This window comes from Mesocricetus auratus, unplaced genomic scaffold (genome assembly GCF_017639785.1).
Source record: "Mesocricetus auratus isolate SY011 unplaced genomic scaffold, BCM_Maur_2.0 Super-Scaffold_6730, whole genome shotgun sequence".
Classification (NCBI taxonomy): domain Eukaryota; kingdom Metazoa; phylum Chordata; class Mammalia; order Rodentia; family Cricetidae; genus Mesocricetus; species Mesocricetus auratus.
The window spans coordinates 85,612,483-85,628,795 of record NW_024429184.1 but is presented as its reverse complement, the minus strand read 5'-3'; the positions used below and the strand labels follow the sequence as shown (position 1 = coordinate 85,628,795).

At 40.0% G+C, this 16,313-nt stretch overlaps 1 protein-coding gene across 16 annotated transcripts in view; it reads left to right on the top strand.

Moving 5' to 3' along the window:
* The window catches only part of Tcf4 (transcription factor 4), a 333,223-nt gene that overhangs the window by 297,524 nt on the left and 19,386 nt on the right, over nucleotides 1–16,313 (top strand). For all 16 annotated transcript variants that reach the window (XM_040741637.1, XM_040741642.1, XM_040741636.1 and 13 more), the window contains 4 exons: nucleotides 505–572; nucleotides 1,607–1,685; nucleotides 3,480–3,556; nucleotides 6,094–6,297. In XM_040741637.1, coding sequence (XP_040597571.1) covers nucleotides 505–572; nucleotides 1,607–1,685; nucleotides 3,480–3,556; nucleotides 6,094–6,297 — 428 coding nt within the window. The remainder of the gene's footprint in view (nucleotides 1–504; nucleotides 573–1,606; nucleotides 1,686–3,479; nucleotides 3,557–6,093; nucleotides 6,298–16,313) is intronic.

Genomic DNA, 16,313 nt, shown 5'->3' with positions numbered 1-16,313 from the left:
CATTAGCAGTTGCACATTTGTTTCATATTCTACCCACTGTCAAATACTAAGATGAATGCTCCATTTTGCTGTCTATCAAGTTTTTTATTTGAAGATAGGTGTAAATTATTTATGAGCATAATTCAATTATATATGTAAAGAAATGATAGAATTTGAGGACTTTCAGAGTCCTGCAAGTGTCACATTTTTCTTAGCAATCATGACCACTAAGGGCTGGCCTATTATCTTTCTCAAGTAACTACTCCTCAGTGTCTTAGGGGAAGTAATAGCAGGGGAAACATTTTGTCTTTAAATCAAGGTGTCAGGTTTATATTTTATCTGTAAAAAAATGTAACATGAATATATTTGACATCTACCTCAGCAAACAAATTAATGCTAATTAAAGATTAATGTGTTATAATTAGCATTAAAAATGCAATTAAATTGTGAGTAAATGGACCAGGAATAGAAAACTGTTAGACGTCTCACAGCCTGGTTTTCATATTCTGCCTTTTGTTTTTGCAGCAAATAGAGGAGCTGGGGCAGCAGGCAGCTCCCAGACTGGAGACGCTCTGGGGAAAGCCCTGGCTTCGGTGAGGAAATATTGACTTTGGACTCCAAAGGCACCGCTTGTAGCAGGGTGAACTTTAATCAGAAGTGGACATATGGAATTTTAGAAAATAAATGCAAATAGCTTTGATTGGGGGCAGGGGGACCAGGGGATAAGGATCACTGAGACTTTTTATGGGAAGGCGATTTTACCTCCTTTGGCTAGCTTCTTTGATCTAGCCAATGTTTTCCTATTGGTGTTCAGCCATCCTCCATGAGGGTCTGAGGATATTCTCTGGGCCTTTTGACTCACAGATTTTTCTGTGTCCCTTTCTATTTTTTCATCGCTAAACTATTATAGATGCCTATTGGCTAGCTAAGACTGACTTTTCAAGAGTCAGTTACAAGACAGTTAGAAAAGTTACTTGGAAAAAAATGACAGTAGCTGACTTCCACGGGGGACTTGTCACTTCATTGGCACCTGAGGGACTTAACTTCTCTGCTTTGCCCACCCACACTGCCAGTAAGCTGGAGCTGAATAATTCTTGTGTGCTCCCGAATGACAAAATAGCATTCCTCATTTATTCAACTTGAGTGCTGTTCCTTGAACTGTCTTCAGTGGCTATACATGGCCATTTACCCTTTCAAGAAAAAATTCATCCTTCTAAAATTTGTTTCTTTAGTTGCATTTTCCCTCCCATCATGAACATAAGCTCAGCACTGAATTCCAAGTGAAAGTACTTATTTAACCTGGCCTCTCTTGTGCCCTGCTCTCAAATGCCCTAATTTCTGTAGACCCAATACTGTCCAGCCTTTTGTTTTGTGGAGGGTGAGAAAAGGACTGGACTTGAAGTTGGCTAACCCCAACTCCTTTTCCTACCCTCACATACCACCACTGTGATCCTTTTGCAAACTTGAAGTTATTATTGCATTTTTTTTCACTTTTGAATGTTGTTAGTACAGTGGATTGCTGCATGTATTTTGTGCCTCGTGGATTTAAATGAACTGCATGTATACTTGTTTAAACATTGCATCTGCAAAATAAATGAGAATTTCTTTTCCTCCCCACTCTTTTCAGATCTATTCTCCAGATCATACTAACAACAGCTTTTCGTCAAACCCTTCAACTCCTGTTGGCTCTCCTCCTTCGCTCTCAGGTACTATATGCTGAATTTCATCTCACAGGTGTAAAAGGTTACAGAAGACCCCTTCTACACTGCCACTGCCTACAGAAATCTCAAAGCATAGCATTTCCATAGATGGAGAGAATGGGGTGGATGACAGAAATTGTAATTTGAAGGTGCATTTGTATCCAACTTTTTTCTTTAAAATTGAATGAAAAAGCCAGGTGTTGGTGGCGCACGCCTTTAATCCCAGCACTCGGGAGGCAGAGGCAGGCGGATCTCTGTGAGTTCGAGGCCAGCCTGGTCTACAAGAGCTAGTTCCAGGACAGCCTCCAAAGCCACAGAGAAACCCTGTCTTGAAAAACCAAAAAAAAAAAAATTGGATGAAAAGACACTTCTTAAACTCTTTAGCTCTAGAGAATGTGTTCAACAGCCAAGGCATACATTCCAATAGGATTTTTCTAAGAAATGAAGTGTAGTCATGAATTTTTACTACTTAATTACTAAATATAGGATATGTACATGACTCTTTCCCTGAAGACATTGCAGCCTTCCCTAAAAGGGCTTGAGATAATGCTTGGAGAGTATAGAAGCAGGTGGAACGCCACATTTACCACTTTAAACAAAGCCTCAAGTTCTGTGGTCTAGAAGTGTGAGAACAGCTAATGTCAGATGTCCTGGTTTGTGCATAAGTGTACTTTAGTGAGGGAAGGATGGGTGGTTTGCCAAGTAACAATAAGTAACAATAAGAGAACTTGCTCAAGAACCTGGTGCTCCTGTAGCTGTGGTTGCTACACTTTAGTTAAGGACCGAGGTGAGCGCACAGTTCTTCAGTGACACCTCAGCCTCAGCAACTGCTGCAGATAAAAGGTGCACAAAACAAGCCTAATGAAGCCACTTTTTTGTGTCCTTGTAATGCAGTTGGAAGACCACATGTTAAGAAGAAAGAGCTTTTATGAAGATATATAAATAAGGGGACAGATTGCTATTTTCACACCAACGGCTCTGTCCAAATTCTGTCAAGAAAAGTAATTGAACAAAATATCCTATTTTTGTTTAGCATAAAAATACACAGGCATACCCAGAAAAGACAGGAAGAATGGATTTTAAACGTGCTGGCCGTACCAGGACACAGGATCTTGAGAGATCACAGTTATTGTTTTTGTTTTTTTGTTTTTCCTGTTTTGAATTATGGACTTTCTACATTTTCTACAGTAATATGTGAACTTTAAGACTGGTTTAAATTTAAAAGTGTTTTTTGTTTTTAGGTTGGATTTAGGGAATATGTTCTAAAAGGCTCTTTTGTCATTGTTAGTGAGCTTTAAATTCTCTGAGGGACCCATGTATGAGTATACTTAGAGCATTCACTAAGTGCTAAGCCTGGTCATTAAGATAACTACTAAATAAAAACGTCTTAAAGGTTTATCTCATGCCACAAACATTTTCAAAACAAGAGTCAAGTCCTTCTGTATCAACAGGGGGATTTTGGTTGAACACAATCTGGCCTAATCACCCCTTCTCCTGGATACCCTTAAAAGCACCATGACTTTCCATTCTCCAGTGACAGATTTCTCCCAAAGGAGTTCTGCTAGCTGAAATTTAGATCCAATAAAATATTCCTTTTTACAGAGTAGTCAGAGGACACTGTGAGCCCATGAAAAGACTACATGTTTTGCATTTGAAAGCTTTCTCTGGCCCCCAGATTTTCATCCAGGAAGATTAAGTGTATTTGTCTTATTGACTAATGAAAATCAGCATTGCTCCCTTTTAAGTACCAGTGGGTTTGAATGTTCATGGATCTGATTGTATTTCTCCTCTCATTATCAGCAGGCACAGCTGTTTGGTCTAGAAATGGAGGACAGGCCTCATCATCTCCAAATTATGAAGGACCCTTGCACTCTTTGGTATGTCACATCTCACACCTCACTACTTTCCAATCGAGTTTTCCCTTTTTCTATCAGTTTTTATGATTCTTATTTTTGCTGGTTGTTACTTAAGGTCTATATTAAGAACACCAGCTTGTTGGAGCCAGTTATTAGGCTATATGCTCATCTCTGTTTGGAGATGGTGACCTAGATGCAGCTAAAACGGAAGCCCAGGGCTCTAAATGTCTAGGGACTGGCAAGAGATAAAGATCATTCTGAAAACTTAGTGTTGTGCCTTCCTTCCAGCTTCTTTGGGTAAATTCCAAAGCAATGGGCACCTAAGGGTAGGGTCTGGAACACTTGAAGGTGCTATGTTCCTCTGTCCAGCCTGCCAGAGAATAGTCGGCCATTTCCACCTAACCTCAAGCAAGAGGCCTGCCGTTGGCATCCTCCTCCTCTGTAGTTCATGCAGCAATGCAGCAATTTTATTTTAAAGAAGTGACTACTTTTGAAGAGGAAGACGCTGAACATTTCCAGGAGCTTAATTCATACTATAAACACTCACAAGATGATTCAAAGTCTGGCACTTTTATCTTCCTCAGCTTAGGGTGGGCGGAGCTGGAATTATGCAAGAAGCGGCCCTGCACCCTACATGTTTGGTGTGCATATGAGTCAAGTAGCAGGGAGCCATTTGCCCCACAGTATTGAGTTACCTGCTTTTTGTTCAAATTCTGAGCGGAAACACAGAAGAAATCATTAGTTTCCCTATCTCATCCCATGCGCCTGTCTGACTTAGAAGCTACTGTTCCCATTCAACTTAGTTAGTATAGGAAACTCTGCTGATGGAAATACAGAGATGAGTTTCCTTCCTTCCTCGCACTCTTCCTCTATGAACTGTATGAGTCAACCAGCTATGTATTTTAGCCAATAAAGACAACTGCATGGAGAGAAAACATACCCATTGTCCAGTCCTTTCATCTACAGACCATATCCAGATAGCTCAGTTGTTAACATCTTAACATCTGCAGACTGCTCTCCATAGCCCAGCCATCGAAACCAGACTGTATTCACCTGAAGAACTGGAGAGCTTGGTTCAGAGCTGGGGACCATAGCTTTGATTCCCTGTCCATCCTGAATGTTCACAGGGATTCATAAATAGAGATCTCACTCTTCACCAGGGAACTGTTAGCCAGGAAGTAGGCCAGGCACCTGTATGATTTCTTCTTCGTGCTCACATTGACCGAGCTCTCTACTATCATGCTCGCTTTTATAGATTAAAAACTGTAGACTGCGAGGTTAGTAATGTTCTCTGGGTCAAATAAGTACCACAAGCCAGTAGGCTAGGGAGGTCATATAACTCCCAAGCCCACCAAATCAAAGTCTTCTGTACCATAGATTAACTCTATTAGACACACATTCTTCCTGCCAGTATAGAATAATTAGAAATTGCTTTTCTCATGCAATAGAGCTGGTGCATCTGTTTGCACAGAGCTTTAGAAGCCAAAGTAGACCATGCATGTTCTAATACAAAACAGCGCTAGATTTAAGTTTTGTTTTTTTTTTAAGGGAACAAACACACAGTTTCCATCCCTGACTACTATTTCTTGGCAATAAGACAGAATGATTAATTCACTTAATTTTTGAGCTGCATTCTTATGTCCATATGGAAGGAGCCCTCCTGTCCTATCTGTCTGTGAATACATGTGGAATGTGGGTCTATGAGATGGTGTATTTTAATGTGTACACTGGCAAGTAATACTTGATTAGCACAGTAAAAAATAAAGACATATCTGTGTTATTTTTATTCACTGTTAACTAAAGCATAGGCCTTATCTAGGCGAAGAAAACTAGGATCTTAAAGGCTAGAATGGAAAAAAGAATTATTGGTTTTTAATTGCATAAGGTAATGAATTCTCTGCTTCAGTATATACTTTGAAATCAGTGATAGTCCCTGGGTAGATGAGCAAGCTAAATCTTTGTTATTCTCTAGTCTTGTGGTTTCATATCACTTTGGGTGACAGGATTTTTAAACTATTTTTGTTGTAGTAATTTCTAAGTCCCCCCCCACACACACACCTGCAAAATGATGCTGATAACAGATAAAAAGTAGGGGGTTAAAGTTCTTTAAACTTTTACCTGTCTCTGACTTGAAGATAATTTTATTCAAAAATCAACAAAAGAACATATTTCCACTACTAATATTATAGTTCTTTAGCTCGTGCTTGACAAAGATTTCCTCAAATTCAATGCATGTTTTCCTCTCTAACATAAATATAAATTCCCCTTCAAGCTAATGTAGTCTAGTACAGCATATGTACATAATAATGTCCTCAAAGAATTATCAAATTTAGTTTGTTCCTGAAAAATAACACTGCCATTTTAACATTAACATTTTCCACACGTTTTCTAAGGAAGGAAGTTATTTATTTTTATTATTGTTCTAAGGAAACAAACTTTATTGGAAACATATATTCCAAAACCCAACTCGTGGTCTGTAGCAACTCCATATTCTACTTTCATAACCTGTGCATGCATTTCAAACTAAATTAGATTTTGCTTCATTTATAAACCAACAGCAAAGCCGGATTGAAGACCGTTTAGAGAGACTGGATGATGCGATTCACGTTCTCCGGAATCATGCAGTGGGCCCATCTACAGCTGTGCCTGGTGGCCATGGGGACATGCATGGAATCATTGGACCTTCTCATAATGGAGCAATGGGTGGTCTGGGCTCAGGGTATGGAACTGGCCTTCTTTCAGCCAACAGACATTCACTCATGGTAAGTGATGATGACACATGAACTCTACTCATGTAGAATTAGCATTTCAAGTGTAAATACTTCTGCTACTATTTGTTTTTAGGAAAAGCTTTATATGGGTAATTTACATATTGATAATGTACAGTTCAGTGTGTTTTAGGGTGTTCATGGTATCATGCACCCATCTCCACTGTCGAATTCTGGAATGTTTTTGTCCCTATTGAAAGAGAAAGGCACATAACCATCAAGCAATTATTACACCATCTCAACTCCTGGCAATCACTAATCTACTTCCTGTTCCTATAGGTCCAGGGCATTTCATTTAAATGGGATTATGTTATGTATTGGCCTTTTGTGATCAGCTTCTTTCACTTTGTCTCTTTAAGATTTATCTGTATTTTCCCACATACTAAAGCTATATTTATTTTTATTGCCATCATATTTCCTACTTATCAAGTGACAGGTTCTAAGACGATTTTTGCTTTTTGGCAGTTGCAAAAAAAAAAAACAAAAGAAAATAAAACAAAGCCACCAACTACTGAGTATCCGTGCAAAAAAATTTTATATGGACACATATTTTCATTCCACATAATTATTAATAAGTTACTGAATCACTGCTCATATTTTCAGTTATTCATCTTGGTACCTTTGATCAAAGCACGTAACTCAACTTCATGTTACGTTAGTAGTATTCCAAATATGAGGGTGGTTCAGTTTGATTTGTTTCATGAAACCAAAATGATGGCTTTTAGTCTCAGGGTTGGGAGGTAGAAATAAGTTGTGTATTTGCCTTTTGAGTGGGTAAGAGAATGTCTATACCAACAATATTAGTGACAATAATTGGCTGATAAATCAGATAAATTTTAATTTTTTATTGATTTTGTGTAATTTTACTCCTTGCACATATGTAGTGGTAGACATCTTGTTGCTCTGCTTGACCCTTCTAGTGTTTTCATAATTTCTTTTGAGCAAGGCTATTTTCCATTCTCAATACAACTTCTCTCACTGGGAAATGCTTCTCAAAGGAAATGCACAATAATTCTGAATCCTTGTGCAGCTCTTGTTCAACAGTATCTTTTTGGTCTTTCTTCAGTTTCTCTAATTAAAAGACTAAGATGAAGAGTGCTATCCTGCACAGTATAATACTGAAACCTGTAACTGATTAGAAACCAAAAATGTGGACTTATAAATAGAAGTAATGAACTAACTCACTTCTAAAATGTGGAAAGATATTTTTGAATGCCAGTGCTCAATTTTTTTCTTGCTTTTTTCCTTTATCTTGACCTCTACCCTGAAAATCCATCACTGAATAAAAATTGTTTGCGTGTTCACTGGCAGTTACTAAAGAGTTTACAAAGAAAAATCTTGATTTTTAATTTAGCCTGGCCTCAGGTAATGTATTAAACACTTGGGATGCATATACTATGAGATTTTCATTTGTACAGCTCTCTTGCCCTCTCTTTTTCAATATTTTTTGCAACTATAGTGTTTAAACAATACTGCTTTTAATTAAGAAATCTGGCTTTATTAAAATCCAGATCTGCAACTTATAACCATTTATGTATATCTGCTCTCAATCAAGAGAAAAATAGTCTAATTTCTGTAGCTACGTTCGCTTTGCATATGTTAGCCGGATGAGGCATGCACGTAGGACATTGATGTAGAGACTGTCTGTTCTTGAATAGCAGATGGAGGCTAAGCAGTTCTTTAACATATTAAACTGTACATACATGCTATTTGGTATTATTTGACCTTGGAGTTGCCTCTCTTTGAGTCTGATTCTGAGATGGGAAAAGAGGAAAAAGGAAACAATAACAGCAATGACAAAAAACACGCTAGAATTATTTTCGGAGAGGGGAAGTTGAACTGACCCCAATAGAAAGAAAGGAGAAAATAGAGCAGAACAATTTTTAAAAGGAAAATAATTGGCCAGTTGTACACAGACACCTCTTGGCTGTGTGGTTGCTGGGGGTATCAAAGAAAGAAAGTTGCCTGTTTTGCTGATAGAGACAAGTTACCTGTCACTCCTACTAGGATCTGTGGAGCCCGCCTGAGCTTGGCCTTCCTCCAGATATATGCATGTCAAGAGTCCTTGCCCTTTGAACCCCGTAGGAGTTCTGTCATCCTCCTTGCTTCCTGGAAACCATGTAGCCCCTAAAAACCTGAACTCCTAATCCCAAAAGCCTCCTGTAGGTGGAAGCGATTGGATTGGCATATCTTTTCTCAACACAAATCCATATGAATTTTAAAACAAAAGTGTAAGAACAAAGGAAATAGTTTTTGAATTTAGTCAGTCTGAAGTTAGCCTTTGACCATTTGATACATTCCACAATAAAAACGAGAGGGGAAGGAAAAAAAATCTCCTTTCCCCCAACCAAAAAAAAAAAAAAAAAATTCAAGGAGGACACTGGTAATGTTTTCCACATTTGAATTGTAATACATGAAACAGGCTTTCAAACCTTGGCCAGCTGCAGGAAGTAAAGTAGCAGTGGGAGGTATGTAGCGGAAACAGGGCAGAAAGGGCTGGCTCCCAGCTACACACCTTCCTTTGTTGTTCTGGGATGGAAGTGAGGGGTAGAAACTGGAGACTCATCCTAGGCTGGTTTTGTTTTGAGCAAATTTCTGTTCTAAGTCTGCCTCATGATTCCCTCTGATTAAAGAATAGACGACTTCAAATGAACTTGACCTGCAGCCTCTTCTTTGTTCCCTCCCTGCCTTCTGAAAATCAAAACAAAATGCTTTGATAACATGGGAGATGACGTACGCCTTTCTTTCCCCAGGAGCTTGACTCTGTGGTGGGGAAAACTGTGTTTCTCCCTCAGCTATTGTCTTATCTCATTTAATTGCCCACATATTGTACTTAGCCTTTGATTCACAAAATGTCTTCCTTGGTCTTCGGGATTTTGCTAATTATTAATACAATGTAAAGGACGTTTTCCCACTGTGACATGGCTTATGCCACTGGAGTAGATGGCCAATATGTGGGGCTTTCTAGATAACATTATTTGTCTGTGCTTTCCCTTTCTCAGAAACTTTGAAGGGACTCCCATTGTCTGTAAGAATAGGATCAACTCTGTAGCTCATCAGTGAAGACCCCTGGCTATTCACCAAAAACCTTGTATCTAACCATTCTGTTATGCAAAGATTTTCCAGCCAAACCAGTGTTTGAAAGTTTACATTACAAGAATGGGCCCCATTAGGTACCTCTTTTGCATATGTCCTGGGTTTATCCTGTCCACTTCTCTCTTCTCACCCATGGTCAAAAGTTCTGACAAACTCATGCTCTTCCAGGAAGCCATCTCTTGCTGCTTCTGTCTGTAACAGTCATTTTCTTCAGCCCACCCCACCCCATCCAGCACCCTTAGCACAATGAGTCATACTACTTTTAGATGTTTATCTTAGCCCGATTCACATAGCCGTGGATCGTTCATAGGGGCAACGTCAGTATGACTGGCAAATGTAAATTCCTTGAGTGTCACGTTTTATTTTTTTTTTTCTCCCTCCCTGGAAATAGATCGTCACTAAGGGAGAAGATGATGTACCAGCTCAACCCCTCTGGTCTGGGCTCTGGGTACAGAATCTCAGGTGGCGTTCATAGAGGTCCTTTGAGGTGGACCATGATGGCTGTCAGAGTTAGTGATGTGAACTTCCTGAAGTCTAAACAGATCAAGACATAAGCTACATTTAAGTTTAGAGGCCTTGCTCCAGACCCCGTACTCTGTTTTCCTCCCATGCCTCCTTCCCAGGTATTGTAAATGTCCATTTTCAGAACTAATATAGGTGCAAAGAGTTTGTGGTTTTCATATCTTGGTAAACTTTGGTTGTCAGAAGAAGGTTCTGGGTATTTTATGGTCTGGATCCCAGAGTGGCTGTCACTCCAGTGGGGACTAGGGGCATAGATGGCTCAGTGTAAATCATTCTTATCTAAGTACCTTCTTAAGTCACCACAGACATGCTGAATGGCCAGGAGCTGTGTGCGAATTCTTCCCACTTGAACCATTGAGTATATATCCCATCCACCTCATGTTAATCTTCCATTGAAATCATCCACTCTCCTATAAATGGCTTTAGAAGCAGTCTTCTAAATGCAGTTCGCTTTGTTGTTCACCGGATACTCGCTCTCACAAACGGAGCCTTTTATATGACTTCACATTGTCTTTTAATGGAACAAAATGAGCATGTCTTCTTGTGGCCCTGTGTATATCCCTGGTTGGATAGACTCAGCAGTGTTGTACTTATTATCAATATGCAGTTCCTGTGGTTCTCAGTTCCTTTTTGAATAAATTCTGCTTGTTCATTTCAAGAACATTTAGCTCTGGTAACAAGTATCAGGCACTATGCTCCGTTATGGTCTCTGGTCTCAAGGGGGCTCACAAACTAGTTGGAAAAAAGCCACTACCTTGTAATCAAATTGCTGTGTGCTAGTTCACTAGGCCCTATAAGAAAACAGGGACTGTCTTACCTAAAAGAGACAACCTCATTGTCACCTGACATAGGAGAAGTGCCTTATGTGTTGTTCCTGTATATGAAACCCAGGACTTTGTCCAGATCAGGCAGGTACACTACCACCAGGCTACAGCCCTGGCCCCCATCTCCTCTTTCTTTCTTTCTTTCTTTCTTTCTTTCTTTCTTTCTTTCTTTCTTTCTTTCTTTCTTTCTTTCTCAAATTTGAAATAGGGTTTCCTTTTGTACTCAGGTTTGCCTTGAACTTACTCTGTAGGTCAAGGTGGCTTTGAACTCTCAGTCCTCCTTTCTTAGCTCCCTCATTAACTAGACTTACATGCTTATACCACAGGACCCAACGGCAGTAATCTCTTAGGAACAGTGACCGACTACAATATGGAGACCTGTCCAACTTGTCTCCTATGCCTGTCCCCCATGGTATCCCACAAGCCTCCACACTGGACCCCTCAACCCAGGTGGGGTTGTGGACCACATTTAGAAACCACTGATACAAGTAAATCTTAGCTATATTTCCTTCTCTCTCCGAGAGTTTTATTTTTTATTCTTTCAGTTAAGTTGTGTTGAGGGAGCAATAATGTTTCTTTAGCTGTCATGGAGCATGTAGGAATAGAGGATCTAAGACTTCATGGATAAGCAGTTGACTTCTGCTTGCATAGCTGAGCTTGGATTATTGAATTTTAGATTCTGAAAGCAGCTCACAAGTCAGCTAGCCTGTCGCCATTGTTTTGCTACTGAAGACTGAGACCTGGAAAGGGGAAGTGATCCAACCATGCTTGCTTGGCTAGTTAAAGGTTGAGCTAGGCTTTAAAACAGGCAGATAGGCCAGCAACGACACCATCATTTTGCTTTAACAATAATACAGGTGGTTGGACCCAGGGCCTGTATATGTTTGGCAAATGTCCTACTACTGAGCGATAGCCATGGTCCCAGTATCCTTCCTACCACATCCTGTACAGCACACTTCTCTTTTATCCAGTACCCTAATACTTATAAAACTGAATGGTATTACAACCACTGTATTACTTGTGCTTAGGTAATGAATTCACACACATTCTTCAGTGTGCCTGTACTCTCTTGAGCTCTACCTATCATGCTGAACCACAAGATGAATTACCCATTGGGTGCGATCACTTTTTTTGGAAACTTTGCCTGACAGGTGCTGAGCAAAGGCATCAGCACCTTAAGTCTATGAAGATTTCAACTCCTTAAAGTTCTGCATGTGCTTAGACACATGTTTCACGTGTGTACAGTCATTGCTGTAGAATCCCAGGTACTTTGAATGTCATCTCAATTCTAATCTCCCTACAAATTATCTGCCAAAGGGTTGATCAGCCTCTTCCTCCATTCATAAGACCTGTTTCTATCAACAAGTTGCAGATTTTACCTCTGCCCAGCCCACATCTGCCTCCCCGTGCAAAATTGCTTCCAAGTCCAACCCAACACACCCATGGGAACTTTTATCAAAGTTCTTCCTTTACATATTTAGGGTGTGAAATCTCAACCTCAATGTGGTAGTCAAGGAATTTTCAGGGTAGACTACTGAAAAGATACCCTCTTCTGAATCATACTCATTCTTTCTAATAAGTTTTATTTGCTAATTAATCGATGTCTTCACAACCCTGCTGACACAGACTGAACCTGCAATCTATAAACCATAAGCAAGCCTACATGCTGACTTGCCCTTGTATGCCCTTATACCTCTCCAGAACTTCACATAAGCCTTTGGATTTAATATTTAAACCTTCCATCTGTCTCCAGTCTATAGGTCTACATTATGTCCTCATTCAATTTCATCCTCTGCCAGCTCTATTGTCGGCAGATGTGATGAGTTCCTTTAAAGTCCACATCAAAGCCACTAGTAAAAATGTTGGCCAGGAAAGGACATGTACCAAAATGCCCTGAGGCTCAAGAAAAACATTCATCTTCTCCATACTGGTCCCCATCTTAGAGTTTTCTGTCACAGCCAGTTCTGTCCCCTAATTCTGTTCATGTATCTTATGTTATGATGTCCATCCTGTTGCTGTAAGAGTCCAGACATGCAACCCTCCTCACCCCCCACTGTGAGTGAGGAAATGGGCTTTGTCTAGAGGAACTTGTTCTTAGTTAAACCAAACTGAGTTCATGGGACCACTGCTGTCTTACAGAGCACGTGGACACTATCTGTTAACCAACCTGCTGTCCAATCTCACCAAGGATCATAGTTTTTAACATCATATTTCAGCCAATACTCTATTACAGAGGGTCTTGATTTTTAAAACCTGGATAGTTGCCTATCTCTAGCATTCCTGTCTTTTCTAATCTCCTTGATTATCCAATATTTCTGAGAATAGATGAGTAACCTCAACTGAAAGTCATACTTTTAAAGAAAATTTTAAGGAAACAAGAAGAAAAGAAAAGGAACCTTGAGAAATTCTCCCACCTGGGGATTAGTGGTTCAACAATAGAGTCCTTAAGCTTATGTCACTATTGTGTTCTGCATCAATTCAGCTAGAGTCAGAGACATTAGATTCAGTCAGTGCCCTGAGACCATTTCACCCCAGTTCCATACACTCCACCACATGTTCCCTTGGGTATATTCTCTTCGATCTCCCATAGCTGTTTTATTCAAATGCAGGCCTGGTGACATGGAAACTGTCACCTTGAATGTGTAACCCAAACTCCTGCTTTCTGTGCGCCTGTAACAAACAAATCCAAAGCACGTATGTAGCATCCTGTAGCCATGTGCTATGAGCAAATAAAATTTTTAAACCTTCCCCTACTCCCCGTTTTCATATGGGAAAGTGAAATGCACATTTAAAAGTAACCCCATATCTTTGTCATACTTTCAATGTTGGTTGTTTTCTTCTTAAACAATAGCAGAAAAGGCAAGTCATGACATTCAGTACCATAGTCATCTTTTTATTAAATCTGAGAGCACAATGTTAAATTGCCCCTAACTTGGCATATGAGCAACCCTTGCATTGTAAAAAGAAAGAAAAAACAACAACAACAAAACTGTAACAGTGTGGATTCTTCTGGAGAGAAAAGTGTCCATTGAGCACATTGGAAACCCCACATCTTCCTTCAGTCCTTGTATCTCAGCTTTCTATAGATGTCATGGAGGCGCTTAGGGGTGTGAGCATCTAGGATTTCGTGGGAACCCTATCCTGGCCAACCTCGTTTTAGGACAAGGTAGAATTACAGAGTGCTGCAAGTAGTGATCAGACTAGGAAAAAAAAACTTAAACTTAGGCAAGAGTCCATGCAGGATTTTAACAGTTGCAGAGGGCCATGCTAGGGAAAGCCATAACTAAGCCAGAACATAAACATGATTCAAACAAAAAATTAAAAAGAAAGGCGCTTATATGCTCAAAGAACAATAAGGTCTGGCTTTGCAGCTGGTAGCCCAGGCTGTTCCAAGTCCCTGCTCCACAGATCCTTGGCTCCAGCCATTGGTTGGAACATTGCACGTGAGGGTCCACAGGAAGAGTGAGTTTTCATGTATATTTTTTAACATCCAAATTAAATTAACTCATGGAATTTTCCACCCTTGGGAATTAAAGTAGCAGTTCATGAAGTAATTCAGTTATGTCATTCATACCAAAACAGAAAATACTGGTGTAGCTTGGCACTGTTTAAAAGCTAAGACTAGGCCTTGGCCATTTTATATTTCTTCAAATTCCATGGCCGTTGTGTTAGTTTAACTTTTATTGTGGCAGTAAATTTTTCAAATCAAAAGTATCCTAGCTGCTGCTTAGAAAACATGTGTTAAAAAAAAAAACAGAACTGGTTCTGAGCAAGAAGAGTGTTGAGGAAAGCATCAGCTTTGGGGTTAAAACCTAAAATGTGGGAAGCTGTGTCCTCTGTCAGACCTAATTGGTTGACATTCACAGTTGTGCTTAATTCTGGCCTCCCCTCTACCCATAAATCACCCGAAAACCGTAAAGCTGAGTTTAGTCGAAAGATCCGTCCGATATTAGCAAGGGGAAGCATTGTCGTACAATAGCCACAAGCCCTTGGAAGCAGGTAATTGGATGTATTGTGAAAAGCCACAGAAGTGAGTTTGCACATTTTCCTCTCCCATGTGCCTTCTCCCCGGCTCCTCCTGCACACAGGCAGCTCTGGTGTGGGGCTGCGAGTGTGTGAAAGTTATTGGAGAGTGGTAGTCTCTGGGTAATGTTTCTGTAAGCTGCCCAATTTTCCCCCTGTAGACTAGATGGGAAACAGCTGGCTTTTGTTTTAAAAGCTGTTTTGAGAACTGTCTGAATCTTGAGATATAGAACTGAGGTCACTGTTGAAGCAGGTGCTCTTGGACAAGAGAGAAAACTGCCAGGGGCCAGCTGGCTCAGGAATCTGCTGCAGGGGACTTCCTCTTAGAGGAAAAAGTGTTGAAGTTTGCTCCTCTTTGTGGGACACCAACCAGTCTAAGTAAGTAATCGCATTAGCAATACTGTTAGAAACAGAATCTTTGAACACAGCTAGCCCTTGAGTGAATAATTAGCTCAGTATGAAAGAATCCAAAATTGTCATTTCCTCTCCAGGGTTATGGTTCCAAGGGTCTGAGGTTCTTCTGGTCCTCTGGGGTTTTAAGTGCTTGAGTTTCCTCTTTAAACATGCCAGTAGCAAAATAACTACTATTTTAAATAAGTCATAGCCTAAGTGTCTGGGGTGGGGTTTTTGTTGTTATTGTTGTTTTGTTGTTTTATTTGTTTGCTTAGGAGGCTGTCTAAGGGAAAATGGAGAAATTAAGCCACTTGATAAAAGCAGTTTTGAAAAAAGGAAACAAGAAACATGAGGAACCCCTAGAAATCAGGGCAGGACAGGTACCCACTACTCTTACCATGAGGGACCAGGCCCCTGCGTTTGGAAGCAGCAGTTATTAGCAGCTGTTTATTCAGTCGGGAATTGAGATTAACATTGTAAACTGTTTTTTTTTTTTAAGAACTAGAAGAAAATTTGTTTGGGAAGTTGGCTCTGTATATCAAATCTGCCTTGCCAAAAAAAACTTCCTTTCTCAGAACACATGGACTGGAGTTGAGCAATGTTGTGATCTCTGAGAAGCTCAGGATTACCAAAGTCTGTCCTCATGAGCTAGGACAGAAAGGGGCAGAGACAGACGGCGTTTGCAGTCGACAATTCCGCTATAGTTTTCACGATATCAAACTAGCTGTTGAGTCTGTTGCCACTTCTCCATGAAGACTCCAAAGGAGTCCCTATGCCTCTTTCTCCACCCTAGCTGAGTCTTTGCCATGGTCAGATACACACAGACAGACATTCTGCACACCTGCTCTTTGCAGGTGACTCTCCATGAAGCATTCAGTAAGGTACTCTAGTACTTTGTGATCCCTTGGTCTCAAAAAAAGGAAGAATTTTTTAAAAATGGGTATTGGTATTTTCTTCTTGATTTAATGCTACTCTTAATGTCGTTTTCTTTTATTAAATCCTTTCTTTTGCTTTTGATCTTATTTATAGCAGCCACTGGTCATATGGAAACCATTACTGTATAGCTGGGAGATGAAAGACGTCAGTGCAGTTAAATAAGAGCGAATCATTTGAGCCAATAATATGCGCGTACAGAGTGAGGTGCCATGTGTG